This window comes from Thermobia domestica, chromosome 15, assembly GCF_964235325.1.
Source record: "Thermobia domestica chromosome 15, izTheDome1.hap1.1, whole genome shotgun sequence".
Classification (NCBI taxonomy): domain Eukaryota; kingdom Metazoa; phylum Arthropoda; class Insecta; order Zygentoma; family Lepismatidae; genus Thermobia; species Thermobia domestica.
In genome coordinates this window covers 91,563,143-91,577,858 of record NC_137468.1, presented here as the reverse complement: position 1 = coordinate 91,577,858, position 14,716 = coordinate 91,563,143, and the positions used below count along the sequence as shown (strand labels likewise).

Genomic DNA, 14,716 nt, shown 5'->3' with positions numbered 1-14,716 from the left:
TTTCGCAACTATGTTGCTCTTCCGTCTAATTTATTAGGAGAATATAAATAATTAGTAGGATCACACACAATAGTATTTTCGAAACAAGTTTCTCTTTATGAGATTTCGTAGAAAACGAATCTGTTAATAATACGAGAGAATAAAAGATACGACCCAATAAATAAATAAATAAATAAATAGAGTTTACGTAGTAAAACGAACTATCTAAAATTCCTATGGAAGCGATTTATTTACAAGTTCTCAAATGAAATTTGCTCTTTAAAATTTTAAAAAATGAGTTTGTCTAACAGACGAGAGAATAAATAATTAGTGTTTTCTGAACATAGTTCCTCGGAGTTTTCTTTGAAAACGATCCAATAAGTAAGGAGATTTCACTGAAAACGATCCGTCAAAGTTATGAAAGGAACATTGAAAGACCAAGTACAAATAGTCAAACATCTAAGAAAGAACATTGGAAGAACAAGTAGAAATAGAAAGAAAGAAAGGTTAGCTTCAGTTAGGTTAAGTTAGCTTCATTGAACATTTAAATATTCACAGCATAGCTGCTCTACGGAGTATGTGTTATTTGAAATAACACGCAAGAAAAATAAGACGAATTTTCTTTAATGAAAATGAGAGAATAAAAATAAGAAACAATTCATAAAAAATATTAGGAAAATAAATTACAAGTATTACTTAGTAATGTTTCTTTCTTTCAGAGCAAATAATTGGAGATTTAAAACAACTGCTAAGTAGAAACTGGAACGGAATTCAGAATTCCAAAGTATCAAAGTTCACAGAAGAAAAGTAAGTATCATTGACGACTTACTTAATAGTTTGTGCTTAAGAAATTTTTTTTCACATGAATTATTTTTGTAACAAAGTTTGTAGCATGCAGATTACTTTCAAATTATTTTTATTAGCGTCAGTTATTTTTAAGATCATGCATTTGTTTTGCGCAGCATAAACTTTGTAACATGTTTCCATTTACAACAGTTTTTGTCATGAAAATTGTTTCGTGCTTGTATTTTTCTTGAATACATCTTTCTTTGAATTTATTTTTTTTGTTCACAATATACATTTAAGTTTATTCAGCATACAGCTGTCAACAGCAGTTTAATTTTTTGTTCTGCTTTGAAATTTTGTCATCAATAACTTTCAGCATGCAGTTGTTAACAGCCATTTAAATTTTTATTTCTGATTTGAAGTTTTGTCATGCTTAAATATTTTTTAACATGCATTCCTTTAAAAATTGTAGCATGCAACATAGTTAAATGTTCGCATCATATACTTTCATTACATGCAAATTAATTTTAAATATACAATTACAAGAAAAATATTTTCATTACATGTTACGTGTAAGTTAAACGCATACCAAAAATTTCGACAGCACGCATTTAATGTATGAAATACTTTCATTACATAAAAATTATCTTCCAAACATATAGTTTAGTAATATAGATTTTCAAAATTTACATTCTGAAATATAATTTTCATGCAAAGTAATATTGTTTCTTTATTATTACAGCATTCACGTGTTTCATCAACTGTGAATTTACCACACTCGGGTAACACCATCTAAGAACATTTAGATAAGGTTTTTCCTGTCTGCCCAGCGGCGGTAAGTGTTCATACACGTTTTTTTTGTCAAACTTTAAAAGTTGTTAATAAACAGAAAATATTTTGTTACATAGATGAATTAATAAAAAAAATATCAAGATTTTAACCTAATGAAAAAACAAATATAAAGAATATATAAAAGGTTTAAGTACACAAAATAACATAATTATGAAGAATTGAATTTTACAATTAACATAGTTTGATGAACATGCGCAGAAAAACTTTTTCAAAACATTTTTATTTTTCAAAGTTACACTTTTAATTTCGCAAATTTAATTTTAAGTTTCCATTATGCATTTTGTTTTGAAAATGCATTTTCGCTTTTAACTTTTATTTTAAATTTTGAAAATTTGCATTTTCATTTTCGCGAATTGTATTTTTTAATTTTGAAAATTAGATTTTCATTTTATGAACTCACCTTTTTAGTTTACATTTCTACATTTTTAATTTTATGTTTTGCATTTTTGTTTTAAAATTGCATCTTCGTTTTTTAAACTTGTATTTTTTAATTTAGTATAATGTAAATACATTCCTTATACGTATAACAATTTCAAAGTATCGCTACAAGTAAATTAGAAATTTGTAAAGTTTAATACTACAAGACATTCTTAATTTTATCAGTTAGAATATAACTGGCTATCAAACTAGAAGATAAAAGTATCATTAACAGTTACTTAATGAAGACTAACATTACAAGTGATTAACTTTTTAGTAATAAATAAATCATGCATTACAAAATATATTAAAATAGAATTTAAAATTGTATCATAAAACTACATTATCACAAAAATATTTAATATGTGTGTTACTTTGTTTCATGATGCATTCCTTTATTGCTGCTTTTTTACAAATTTAATTGGTACGTTTCCTATGGAAACTCGGAACAATCTATGATTGTGAATACATTAAAAATCCTTTCAGAAACTCTGTTTATGTATTCTATCGTTTGTTACACAAACTTGTTGATAAAATGTTGGGATCCAATAAAATTATACAGCGTGATCCAATAAATATTTCACTTGCTTTGCAAATTCAGAACACTCTTTGAGTATGAACTGACAAATAATTTCTTTTAAAGGAATTATATTTTTCTAACCTTTTTATTTGGTTTTAAGTTCATTTAATCTCTGCTATTTTTCTATACTATTCCTATTAATTCTTTTGTTATACTTTTTCTGTTTGTTATTTTCTTGAAGTGATTTGTAATAATTGACGATCTTGGTTTTCTTTTCTTTTATTCTATTTTTCTTTCTTCTGTTTGTGTTTGGTAGTAATTCTTTTCTATGCTATTTATATTTTAACTAACTAGATAACTAACCTCATTCTATTTTTCTTTCTTTTCTTCTGTTGTTTCTGTTTGGTAGTAATTCTTTTCTATGCTATTTATATTTTAACTAACTAACTAGATAACCAACCTGATTTTATTTTCTTTTTTCTGTTTTTTGTGTTTGGTAGTAATTCTTTTCTATATTTTTATATTTTAACTAGATAACTAACTTGATTTTATTTTTCTTTCTTTCTTCTGTTGTTTCTGATTGCTACTATTTCTATTTTCTTTTTATATTTTAACTAACTAGATAACTAACCTGATTCTATTTTTCTTTCTTCTTTTGTTTGTGTTTGGTATTAAACTTTTTCCTTTTTAAAATGTTTTCTTTCTTTTTATATTTTCTTACCATGCTATGCTATGCTATTTTCTTTTCTTTTATTTTTCTTTCTTTTCTTCTGTTTGTGTTTGCTGCTAATTTTTTTCATGATCTTTATATTTTAACTAACTAACTAGATAACTAACCTGATTTTATTTTTCTTTCTTTCTTCTGTTGTCTCTGTTTGGTACTAATTCTATTTTCTTTTTATATTTTAACTAGATAACTAACTTTATTCTATTTTCTTTCTTTCTTCTTTTGTTTGTGTTTGCTACGCAATTTTAATTGGTACGATTCTTGTAGAAGTTTTACGAACAACACAGTTGGGAGAATATTAATTATTTATTCTTTCGTATCTTTTTAATGAATCGCTTTCTACGAAAACTCAGCTTATGTAGTACTTCGTATGCCAAAGCATACTCGTTGTTAAAATGATTCGAACACTTCGTGTCAGCATACTGAAAAATTCAAAAATACTAATTATTTATTGATTCGTATGCCAAAGCATACTCGGTAGAACAGCTACGCTGTGAACCTGTAAATATATCGATTGTTACAAAAACTTCTAATTTTTAATGAATCGGTTTCTACGCTTCTTGTAGAAGTTTTACGAACAACAGCGTTGGAAGAATATAAATTTATTCTTTCGTATCTTTTTAATGAATCGCTTTCTACGAAAACTCAGCTTATGTAGTACTTCGTATGCCAAAGCATACTCGTTGTTAAAATGATTCGAACACTTCGTGTCAGCATACTGAAAAATTCAAAAATACTAATTATTTATTGATTCGTATGCCAAAGCATACTCGGTAGAACAGCTACGCTGTGAACTTCTTAATAAATTGTTTCTGTTATACATGTTGTTAGTTATACGTTTGAAAAAAACATTTATTTTATGAAATTAATATTTGATTATCGTTTAAGTTACAAGTTATAATAATTACTAGTTTATCATGTGATAAACACAAGATTGTAACGGGTATGGATACGAGATTTTTCTTTAACGCATTTGCGTACGAAATTACAAACTGAATGCACCTGGGTACGAGATTACAAACTGAATGCGTCTGGGTACGAGATTACAAACTGAATGCGTCTGGGTACGAGAGTACGTTACGCGCCTATATAAAGCGTGCGAAATCGGCGCGGCCTCAATTTAGAAGAAGCACTGTTAGGGTGAAGACGTTTTTGATTGAACACTACGAGTTATAATTGTAAACATACAACAGCTAGATAAAAATTACAGGATTTTGTCATTTAGTGTTATCGGAAACTGAGTGGATAAACATTTAATCACCAATAAGCAGTGTTAGTATAGGATTGCTATTTTAGAAAATATCGGGAATCTTCGGCAATTTTCGGCAAACTTCGTGTTGTATTCTTGGAATTGGGTAGAATTCTTGGAATTTGTAATAACTAAGTCTATATAACGGCGGGAAAATTGCGCGGCGGTCAGTATAGCAGAAGAATTTGTACGGTAAAGACGTCCCTGATTGCAGTCTCCGTGTTGTGATCAACAGTTTATTACGGGATATTGTAAATTGTTTTGGCGGAAAGTAGTGAAGGATTTACCGTTAAACTTTGAAGTATATCTTCGGTAAACACATTGCGGATCATATCATAAAATTCTAGTTACCAAACTTCAAGAAGAATTATCAGTAAGCTGATTTTCGAACACCTTGACAATCTTCGGGAAACTTCGTGTGGAGTTCTTGGAATTTGTAATAGTCTACATGTATATAAGAGAGGTCGAATTGCGCAGGCAGTCAGTATTGAAGAATCAGTGAAACAGTGAAGACGTTTCTGCCTGTACGTTGCGTGGATCAATTAACTTGAAGAAAATTTTATTACATTAGATTATAAATTACATTTACTGGAAAGTGTTTAAGGATTTGCCGATAATCTTAGAAGAATATCTATGGTAAATTTCAAAAGTTACGGAAAATTTATCAATATACTTATCGGAAAGTATTAGTGTAATTGCCGATAAACTTTCAGCTGGATCATCGGTAACTATAAAAGTTACGAGATAATATCATTTACAAGAGGAATTATTAACTATCTTTTTAGTACAGTGTACTGAATATCAATATATAGTGTTAATCTAATATTATTTTACAAATATACTGGTGTAACTTAGGAAGATAGTATTTTATATATATTCTTATAGAGGAATATAATATTGTGGTTACAGATGGCGCTCATACAAAATCTTAAGGAACTCAATGATCTGTTGGCCATTCAGGACCGTTGTGGATATGACGCTCCAGATATTACATATTATACATGGAAACGTGTAGTTGAAAAATATCATTCTATGGGGGTGCGTGTACGTAATGTGCAATATAATCGACTGTTGCAAGCATTATTTAAGCACTATGGGATTGCTCAGCAACTTATTTTGGCGGGGTGTGAAACTGCTGCCGATATTACCGACCTTTATTGGACAGGGTTCTTTCGCGTGGGTGATATAAAAAATCAGGCTTGCGGTAAGCTCAAACAGTTGATTTCATCAGGTAAAACTAGTGGGTTGTCTGCGGAAATCGCTGGCGAGCTATTAGGTGAACCTGTGAACTTGGCTGGCCCGAGTTCTGAAGAATCACCTATGACAATGTTTGGTACGGGTGTGTCAAAGTTTCAAGTTGTGAAGAGTGCATTCCGTAATTATGCGTACTTTGGAATTAAGGGAAAGGAAGTAACCATTAAGTGTATGGGTAGTAATGGAATCGAAGACCCGGAAAAACACGTACGAGATTTGTTTGATTTCGTATTGGCCCATACATTAAAGGATGTTGATCAGAACACCTTTGTAGGAATGACTATCGAGAGCACTGCCTCGAAGTTAAATAAGCCTATCTATTTGCCTTGGCGCAAAAAATCGCAATTGAACCCGGAGGCCCTCCTCTCCGTAGTAGAAAACACCCTCAACAGTAATGAGGAGTTCCTAATTGGAGGTGACGTCACCTTTAAGGTGCATAGTGTGCATCTCCGAAAGGGAAGAGGTAAAAGACGGAGTCGAACCATTGCAAAATATGCACCATTGGGTGAATTTTTAGAAGATAAATTGGTTACTATGGAGAAGGATGTATATTGTCTCCCAAAAAGTGTAATTCTTGGGATGGCAAGGGCTGATCAAAATCATCATCAAGTATATGAATTGAAAAAGAATCCTGAACGTTTATTAAGGAAAGCTATAAAATTATGCATAAAATTAGGAATTGAAGCTAGCGCGCAAAACGGATGTACTCTCGAAGACGTAAAGAAAATTCAAAACCACCTCACATCCAAGTACCAAATTATTGTCTTTGAAAGGAAGCTTAATAGTCGGGAATTCCATGTGCTATATCCGGGTATAAAGGGTGGAAAGCAAATATATTTATTGTTTGAAGATGCGCATTATCAATTAATTGGAAGCGTTCGTAAACTTTTGGGAACAGATGGTTTTTGCGAACATTGTTTGCAGGGGTATAATAAGTCTGGTATTTATCACAAATGTGAATCCAAGTGCATGTATTGTGATAAGTATCACGAATTATCTACCTCTGACATTAAACGCGAATGTAGTGATTGCAATAGATTGTTTTCATCGAATGAGTGTTTCAGCAATCATAAAGATGTATCAAAAAGTGGCAAGAGTGTATGCGACTTAGTCAAGGTTTGTAACGATTGTGGCGTATTGTTTGATTTAAGGCGTCGCAAATCTGAGCACAAGTGTGGTGAGCGGTTGTGTAAACCATGCAATATGCATGTAGATCGAAACCATACTTGTTATGTTCAGAATCAAAGCCTTACCCGGGTTGAAAAGTATTTGTATATAATATTCGACGTAGAGACTATGCTACTGGATATGAATGCTAATGGGGAACAAGAGCATGAGGTAAATCTTGTGTGTGCACAGGTAATTTGTCACTCGTGCAAGGATAACACATTGGATGAGTTATGTCAAACATGCGGGGATGAAAATGGAAATCGTGAGTTTTCTTTTAAAACTCTAGATGGGTTTGTTAAGTTTGTGCTAACACCTCGTCGAGAGTTTGAGAAGGTCATTGTGTTATCACATAATGGGAGTCGTTATGACATCCATTTTGTAGCTAAATATCTTATAGAGACCGAGCATGTTTCTGTAAATCTAACAATGACGGGGCAAAAGATTACTGAGTTGAAAGTCGGGAACGGTCATATTGTGTTTCGAGATAGTTATCTTTACATGGGAGTTAGGTTATCAAAACTCCCGAATACTTTAGGCTTGCGCGGTAATTTAAGGAAGGGATCTTTTCCATATTTATTTAATACACCCGCTAATCAAAATTACATAGGCAAAATTCCGGATCTTAAGTATTTTGATCCCGACAGTTTGTCCCCCGAAGAAAAAAGACAGTTAATCGCCTGGCACCAAGAACGTGCTGCAAGTGGCGAGGAGTATGATCTCCAAAAAGAGATGCTCGCGTACTGTCGTAATGACGTAAGAATTTTAGCTGAGGGTGTCATAAAATTCTCAGACCTGATCGAAGAGAAAACTGGCGGTATCCAGTGTTTCATTTCTTCAAGCACAATAGCCAGTCTTGCTATGCATGTCTATTGTACCCTATATTTACCTAAAGATTCAATTGGTGTGATTCCACCTCTTGGATTTGATTATCGCGATCAGCAAAGTGTAAAAGCACTTCAATGGTTGCGGTATTTAAAGAAAACAAGAGGTACTGAAATTCAGTCTGCGGAAAATGGCACCGAAAGAAGATTTGGGAAATATAAGGTCGATGGATATGAACCATCTAGTAAGACTGTCTTTGAGTTCATGGGATGTTACTGGCACTCGTGTAAATCATGTTATCCTGAATTACGTCACGAACAACTTGACGAATCCTCGTCTCATCATGCAATTATGCAACAACGTTATGAGGCAACCATCATTAAATTAAATTACCTACGTAGCCGAGGACTTAATGTCATTGAAATGTGGGAATGCCAATGGGATGATCAGGTGAAGAAAGACAAGTCCATTCAAGAGTTCATTCGAACTCAATGTAGGGATATTGTCGATCATTTGATCCCCAAGCATGCATTTAATGGTGGTCGCACAGAATGTTTCAACGCGTTGTATGAATGCACTGATGAGGAAAGCATTCAATATCTGGATGTTACAAGTCTCTACCCGTGGGTAATGGCTAATAAGCCGCTGCCAGTAGGTATGCCAAAAATACACAAGGGGCCAGACTTTCCAGACGTGGAAAGTATCCATGGGTTAGTCAAATGCACCATCATGCCTCCAAATGATTTGTATTTTCCGATTCTTCCATATGTGGGTGGCGGACGATTACTTTTCGGACTGTGCCAGACATGTATGGAGGAGGAAAATGTCAACAATTGCATGCACTGCGATAAGGACAGGAGTATTACTGGTACATTCTGCACCCCCGAACTTCACAAAGCAATACAAGCCGGATACAAAATACTGCAAATTATAGAAATTTGGGAATTTAACCTGGTTGGCGGCGAGGAGGATAATTCAAATAGTCTGTTTAAAGACTACGTGAATTCCTTCCTAAAAATGAAGCAGGAAGCCTCAGGTTTTCCTGCTCACTGTCAAAGCAAAGGAGACCAGCAAAAATATATTGCAGACTATTATGCCCATGAAGGCATACAGTTAACAGAAGAAAACATTGAATCGAACCCGGGATTGAGGTATATCGCTAAGATATTCCTCAATTCGCTGTATGGAAAATGGGGTCAGAGAACAGACTTACCGCAGACAAAAATTGTTGACAATCCAGAAACATTTTTTACATACCTATTGGCGCCGCAATATGAAGTGCAAACTGTAACGCCCCTTGGTGACGAACACTTGATTGTCACATACAAGGACATCGAGAACGAAAACAAACCGTGGAAGTTCTCGAATGTCGTACTTGCCGCGTTTATTACATCATGGGCAAGGCTTCGGCTTCATGACCTATTGACGGCAGCAGGACCAAACAATGTTTTATATTGTGACACGGACAGCATTATGTATGTCCAAAGACGTGATGCCAAGCCCAAGCTTACAACCGGATCCTACTTGGGAGAGCTAACTAATGAAGTTCCAGAAGGGTGGGAAATTGACATGTTCATTGGCTTAGGGGCTAAAAATTACGCGTACCGTTTAAAAGAAATTGGGACGGGGAATTTTGATTATGTATATAAAATTAGGGGAATCACTTTGGACAGTAGAACGCGGGAAGAAATTAATTTTGAACATTTTTATGATTTAGTTCGCGATGACATTGAGAAAAAAGAGTTAAACTTCCCAGGGAGGATTGTGCGTAAAACTGGGTTTAGCATTGTATCACGACCTGAGACAAAAACTCACCGTAAAGTAAATAACAAGAGACAGCGTTTAAACCCTGACAGTATTACCGACTATCGTACTATCCCTTATGGTTATCGAAGCCAAAGTCCTGTCCTGTAATGCGTTGTGTGAGTGTGTGTGCGTTTGTATATAATTATTTATTTAGCACATGTAAATATTAGTGTAAATGGTATGAAAACATCTAGGGTAATCACACATTTTCGTTATCTCAACCTGGATATAGCATATAAATATTCTAAACTATAAGATTCCTTTTACGCTCGCAAGTACTGATCATCCCTATATCACCTACGCTGTACCGCACCCACTTTTGTAAACAATATAGTATTTTGCAAATAAGATTTTCACCTAATTTTTATATATTGCAAATAGATTTTCACGTATTATTCTGATATTAAAGTGTATATTGTAAATAGTGTTTTGTAAATATTGTAAATATGTAAATTGTAAATATGTAAATTGTAAATATGTAAATGAAAACATTAATATTGAAAATATAGAATTGAAAAATATCAATATTGTAAATACGCAAATAAAACAACAATTATAGGAAATATACAAATAAAAGTACCACCGTTGCAAATGCATGAAAAAAACTACAATTAATGAAAAGTAATTCATGTAAATATATGTTTGAAAATATAAATAATGTAAAAATATACTAATGAAAAACTAAAATTATTGATTTTTTGTTGTTGAAAATTTCAATATTGTATTTAAACAATGAACAACACAATAAATAGTATCAATTTTAATAATGTGTTTTATTCCCATACATCCAATAATAGATATCATATCAATAAGTATGTGTATTCTATATAAGATAAAGGAAGAATACATATACTGCGTCATATCAAGTATTCAACGATCATACATATACGTTTTACATGCTTTAATAATACTTTATGTGACGCTCTTTCATTTTAATTAAGTATTATGCATATATATTCAATAAACATCCAATAAGTATGTGTATTCAATATAAGATAAAGGAAGAATACATATACTATATCATATCAAATATTTGACAATAGTACATATACTTTTACCTCTTTTAATAATACTTAATGTGCTAGTCTTATAAATTTCTCTACAATAAATATTTCGGAATCGTAAATCCGGTTCCGGTATCACCGTTCTTCGTAAAGAATCGGAGCAGTTCGTTCAATGTGATTCTCCAAAGGATGTGGTGACGTCATTGGTAAGTAAATATTATATTTATTTATTTATACATGTATTATAGTATATAATACCCCGGTCAATAAAATAGTTAAAGGGTTAACAAAAATTAATATTAATCAGGATTCAGGTAAATTTGCATACATTAGCATGCTATGAATAATTAAAAAATTATGCTCCAATTAAAATGATATCAAAATGCCACGCCCACTTAAAAAGCTCTAGTTTTCATGCATATCATTAAAAATGATCTAGTTTTACCTAATTAATATGCACAAATATTAAAATGACCTAGTTTTACCTAATTAATATGCAAAAGTATTCTTATATTCCGGGTTAACCCTTTCGTTTAGTACCAAAATATGGCCATACGGGCCAGTAAATACGGCTTAATTAATCCTTAATTAGGGAAAAGTTCATTAAAATCCTCATGTTTTCTCTCCCTTCCTACTAACAGTGACCAAACATGTGAGGAACTGGAACTGAAATTCAGTGTGGGTGGAGAAACCATTCGGCAGCACCTTCATCAACTGAGGAAACACTACGGCATGGTCTGGAAGTGGGCGTACCCCTAATTGGTGTTTTCTTACGGTTTTAGGTTTTACCCACATTTGTTTGGTGACTTGCTTGGCATTAGATTGCATGCTCTCTGGGGTTTTCATAAAGCAATAAGTAAGAAACACTAGATATCACAACGCAGGAATTACGAGCAGCTATGGAACACTCCTTCACCCTCGTGACTCCAAGTATCTCCGCAAAACATCTGCGAGAACTTGGTGTAGAATTCAGCTGTGTTACGATATGGATGGTGATCATGCCGATGTTTATGAGTCTTAAAGACTTCAAGGTAACTGTGTACAGACGTTCTACCATAACTAAACTATACTATTGGAACTAACCCACTTCCTGACCACACAGTACAAGTTGGGTCAATGGATCCACATGAATTGACTCCGGGCCAGAAAGCAACGCGAGCAGACACCTGTGTTTTTTCGCTGTCTCGTCTGAAAAAAGAGGCATTTCTGGGCAGGGTGTTGAAATATGATGAGAAGTCAGTCCTGTACGAAGTTCCACGGCGCCGTCATCATTGGTTAGCATCCCATGAACCGCTTCCAAAGCAGCCGAAACATTGCACCAGAAGAAGGTCCTCCTGTGTGTTTGATGAACTGCTCGCGGCTTCGTGCATTGGGAACTGCTACCAGCTGGTCACAGCATCAATACAACTGTGTACTGTCAGCAGTTGAGCCATGTTCAGGAAAAACTTAAAACTTTGGAGCCAAACTTCGGAATCACAAAGGGGTCCTTCTGTTACAGGACAACTCTAAGCCCTACGTGCCTAGGATGACCCGGGACACCATATTACGCCTTCGATGGGAAATACTATTGTATCCACTATACTTCCGGAATATTGCACGGTTCGATTATTACCTGTTCCATTTTTTAGACGATCACCTTAGAGGACGCCAGTTCAAATCCCTAGTAGAGGTGCAAAATGCACTTGATACCTTCTTTGCTTCACGGCCCATCAAGTTCAACCGAGATGGAATCCTTGGCCTTCCAGAACGTTGGCAAAAGGTCGTCGATTCTTATGGGGACTATTTTTGATCTTCCAGGTATGTCTTGGGTGACATATGAATGTTCGGAGGTGGTGGGTGAGAAAGCGATAGAACTTTCTTAGTTACCTTTATAGATAGGTTCTCTGTATTGAAATAGTTATGCACAAAGGTATATTGTTTGTTCCGGGACAGTAGTTCTTGGTTTAACATAATAAAAATACCTGGAATATAATTTATGAAGAAAAAACAATAAATTAATAAATAATAAATTAATAATAATAATAATCTTAAGAAGGACTATTTTTAATTTTCGGGAAGGAAACCAAATTTTTCCAGTTTTTTCTGGTTTTAAAAACCCTAGCTGCAACACATTTTTTTTTATTTTACACATTGTAGCTGGCCCCCCTTCAAAAACGACGGGCCCCTCCTACTGAAACCTGCTGGCTACACCCCTGTGTGTCGCACAAGCTAAACCGTGGCTAAAAGGGTACCCTCTGCTCTAGATTAACTAGTCATATGTAATGAACTCCGTCGATTACTACGTCCTAATCAGAGACTCGAAATACACTATTGATAACTATCTGTTAGTCAACCCCGTAGTAGGTCATTAATCAGACGTCAAAACGACTCTGCACAAGGCCCAAGGTGTTTTCGCACTGAATAGCACGGCTCGGGTCGAGTCGCATTGGCCTACCTAGCACGAATCAGGACGGATTGACAAGGATATAACCTATGTATATCTTTTGCACTGGCCGTGTGCGTGGGTTTTCTCGGGGTTCTCCCGTTTCCTCCCACTTTCTTCATTCCACCATTTCATTCATTACTCATCATCACCGTCTCCTTTAGCCTAACCGGCATAACCGTGGGACGTAAAACTCAAAGATTTCATTTCTTTTGCACTGGCTCTTCACCTAAATAAATGTGCACCAGGAAGCAGATAAATCTGCACTTTCCGTTTTGATTATCGATTGTAGATAGGACACCTCCACGAGATCCTAATGTGATTACGAATTTCAAGAACAAACGAAAGCATGCTGGGACTTCCCCCCCCCCCCGAACTCTTGTGAACATGTGTCATCTGGAATAGACGATGAAGTTTCAATGCCTAAAATGCCTATAGAAGCAACTTTTCGAAGAAATAATAATCTGAGTCAATGTCGGATATAGGTTTCATGGGGCCCTAAGCTATTGAAAGTGGACCTATATATGAGAAGCTTTAGGGGCCCTTTATACGTCAAGCTTCATTTCTCAGATACAAAATGTTGTGTTGCCGTTGTTTAGGTTTGAATATATGCTATGTGCTAATTTATGGACCTACAGATGTGGACAAATAATTAGCAATTTTAGGATTTTCTTGCGAAAATTAAAGAAAATTACAAATTAAAGAAAGAATACGTGTTAATATATGAATAATTTTCTATTTCATTACATTCTACGTACTGTTACAGTATTTTAGTACATTGTATGGAAACCTTGGACTAGACGTAGTGCCTGGATTCGCTTTGGCACTTTGTTTATTAAAGTATACAGCAGAAGTTTTTCATTTCTGGATCACCGTACCATACATTATTCACCACTTCTATCGGCTGGTTTCTTGAAGTTGGATGCTGCTCCGTAACTTTTTTCTTCAGGAAGGCCCACAAAGACTCTATGGGGTTCATTTTTGGGTTGTTTCCTGGCCACGGAAGGACTCTGACACTTTCTGTTCCAACGTCTTGGAAACAGCCTTAGCAAGGTGGCACGGCGCACCATCATGCATAAAACTCGGGTCCCCGGATGGAAACCATTGACGCAACTGTGGCAAAAGATGTTCTGTGATCACTTTTTGATATTGCCCTGCTTTTATGTTTTCTTCTACTACATAAAAACGTTCCATTCCTTTCACACTAATGCAGCTGCATACCATCACTCGTGTTGGATATTTCACACTTTGTCTTACACAATCTGCCCTAAAGGCTTCGCCTTTGGTTTTCCTCACATACTGGAAGTTCTCCTCTTCTACAGGAATTATGGTCCCATCTCTAAATACAACGTATGGACAAATGACAACGTTTTAATTACTTTAAAATTACTGAAGTTCACATGAATCACATTAAAGTTCGTTTACTAACCAACAATACAGACATCGTGTACATTTGCAATCTTAAATGATGTATTATTACATTCAAATGACAAATTAAATATTAACCTATCTTTCCACAATCATCTACAGTCCAATCCTGATGATCTCTGGCTCACTGATATCGTTTCTTCACCATCGCCGAAATAAGTTTTTGTTTCTTGCTGGGACGCCTAGGTTTCAATCTTTCTTAAACAATCGGCGACGAGCAATTCTCGATGAAACATGGACACCAGCATTTGCGAGCATTCCATGTAGTTGTGTTGAACTT

At 34.5% G+C, this 14,716-nt stretch overlaps 1 protein-coding gene across 1 annotated transcript; it reads left to right on the top strand.

The window, feature by feature from the left end:
* Positions 1 to 5,439: 5,439 nt before the first annotated feature.
* LOC145671563 (uncharacterized) lies at positions 5,440 to 13,782 on the top strand. The gene is made up of 3 exons (XM_081740751.1): positions 5,440 to 7,498; positions 7,847 to 8,644; positions 13,775 to 13,782. Exons 1-3 carry the CDS (start codon positions 5,440 to 5,442, stop codon positions 13,780 to 13,782), a joined length of 2,865 nt encoding a protein of 954 aa, XP_081596877.1.
* The last annotated feature ends 934 nt before the right edge of the window (positions 13,783 to 14,716 follow it).

Excerpts from the sequence above, each read along its gene's own strand:
- LOC145671563 (XM_081740751.1), top strand. The coding sequence starts at position 5,440 with ATGGCGCTCATACAAAATCTTAAGGAACTCAATGATCTGTTGGCCATT. Across the intron at positions 7,499-7,846 it reads GAATACTTTAGGCTTGCGCG|ATTCAATTGGTGTGATTCCA; the intron begins GTAATTTAAGGA and ends ATTTACCTAAAG.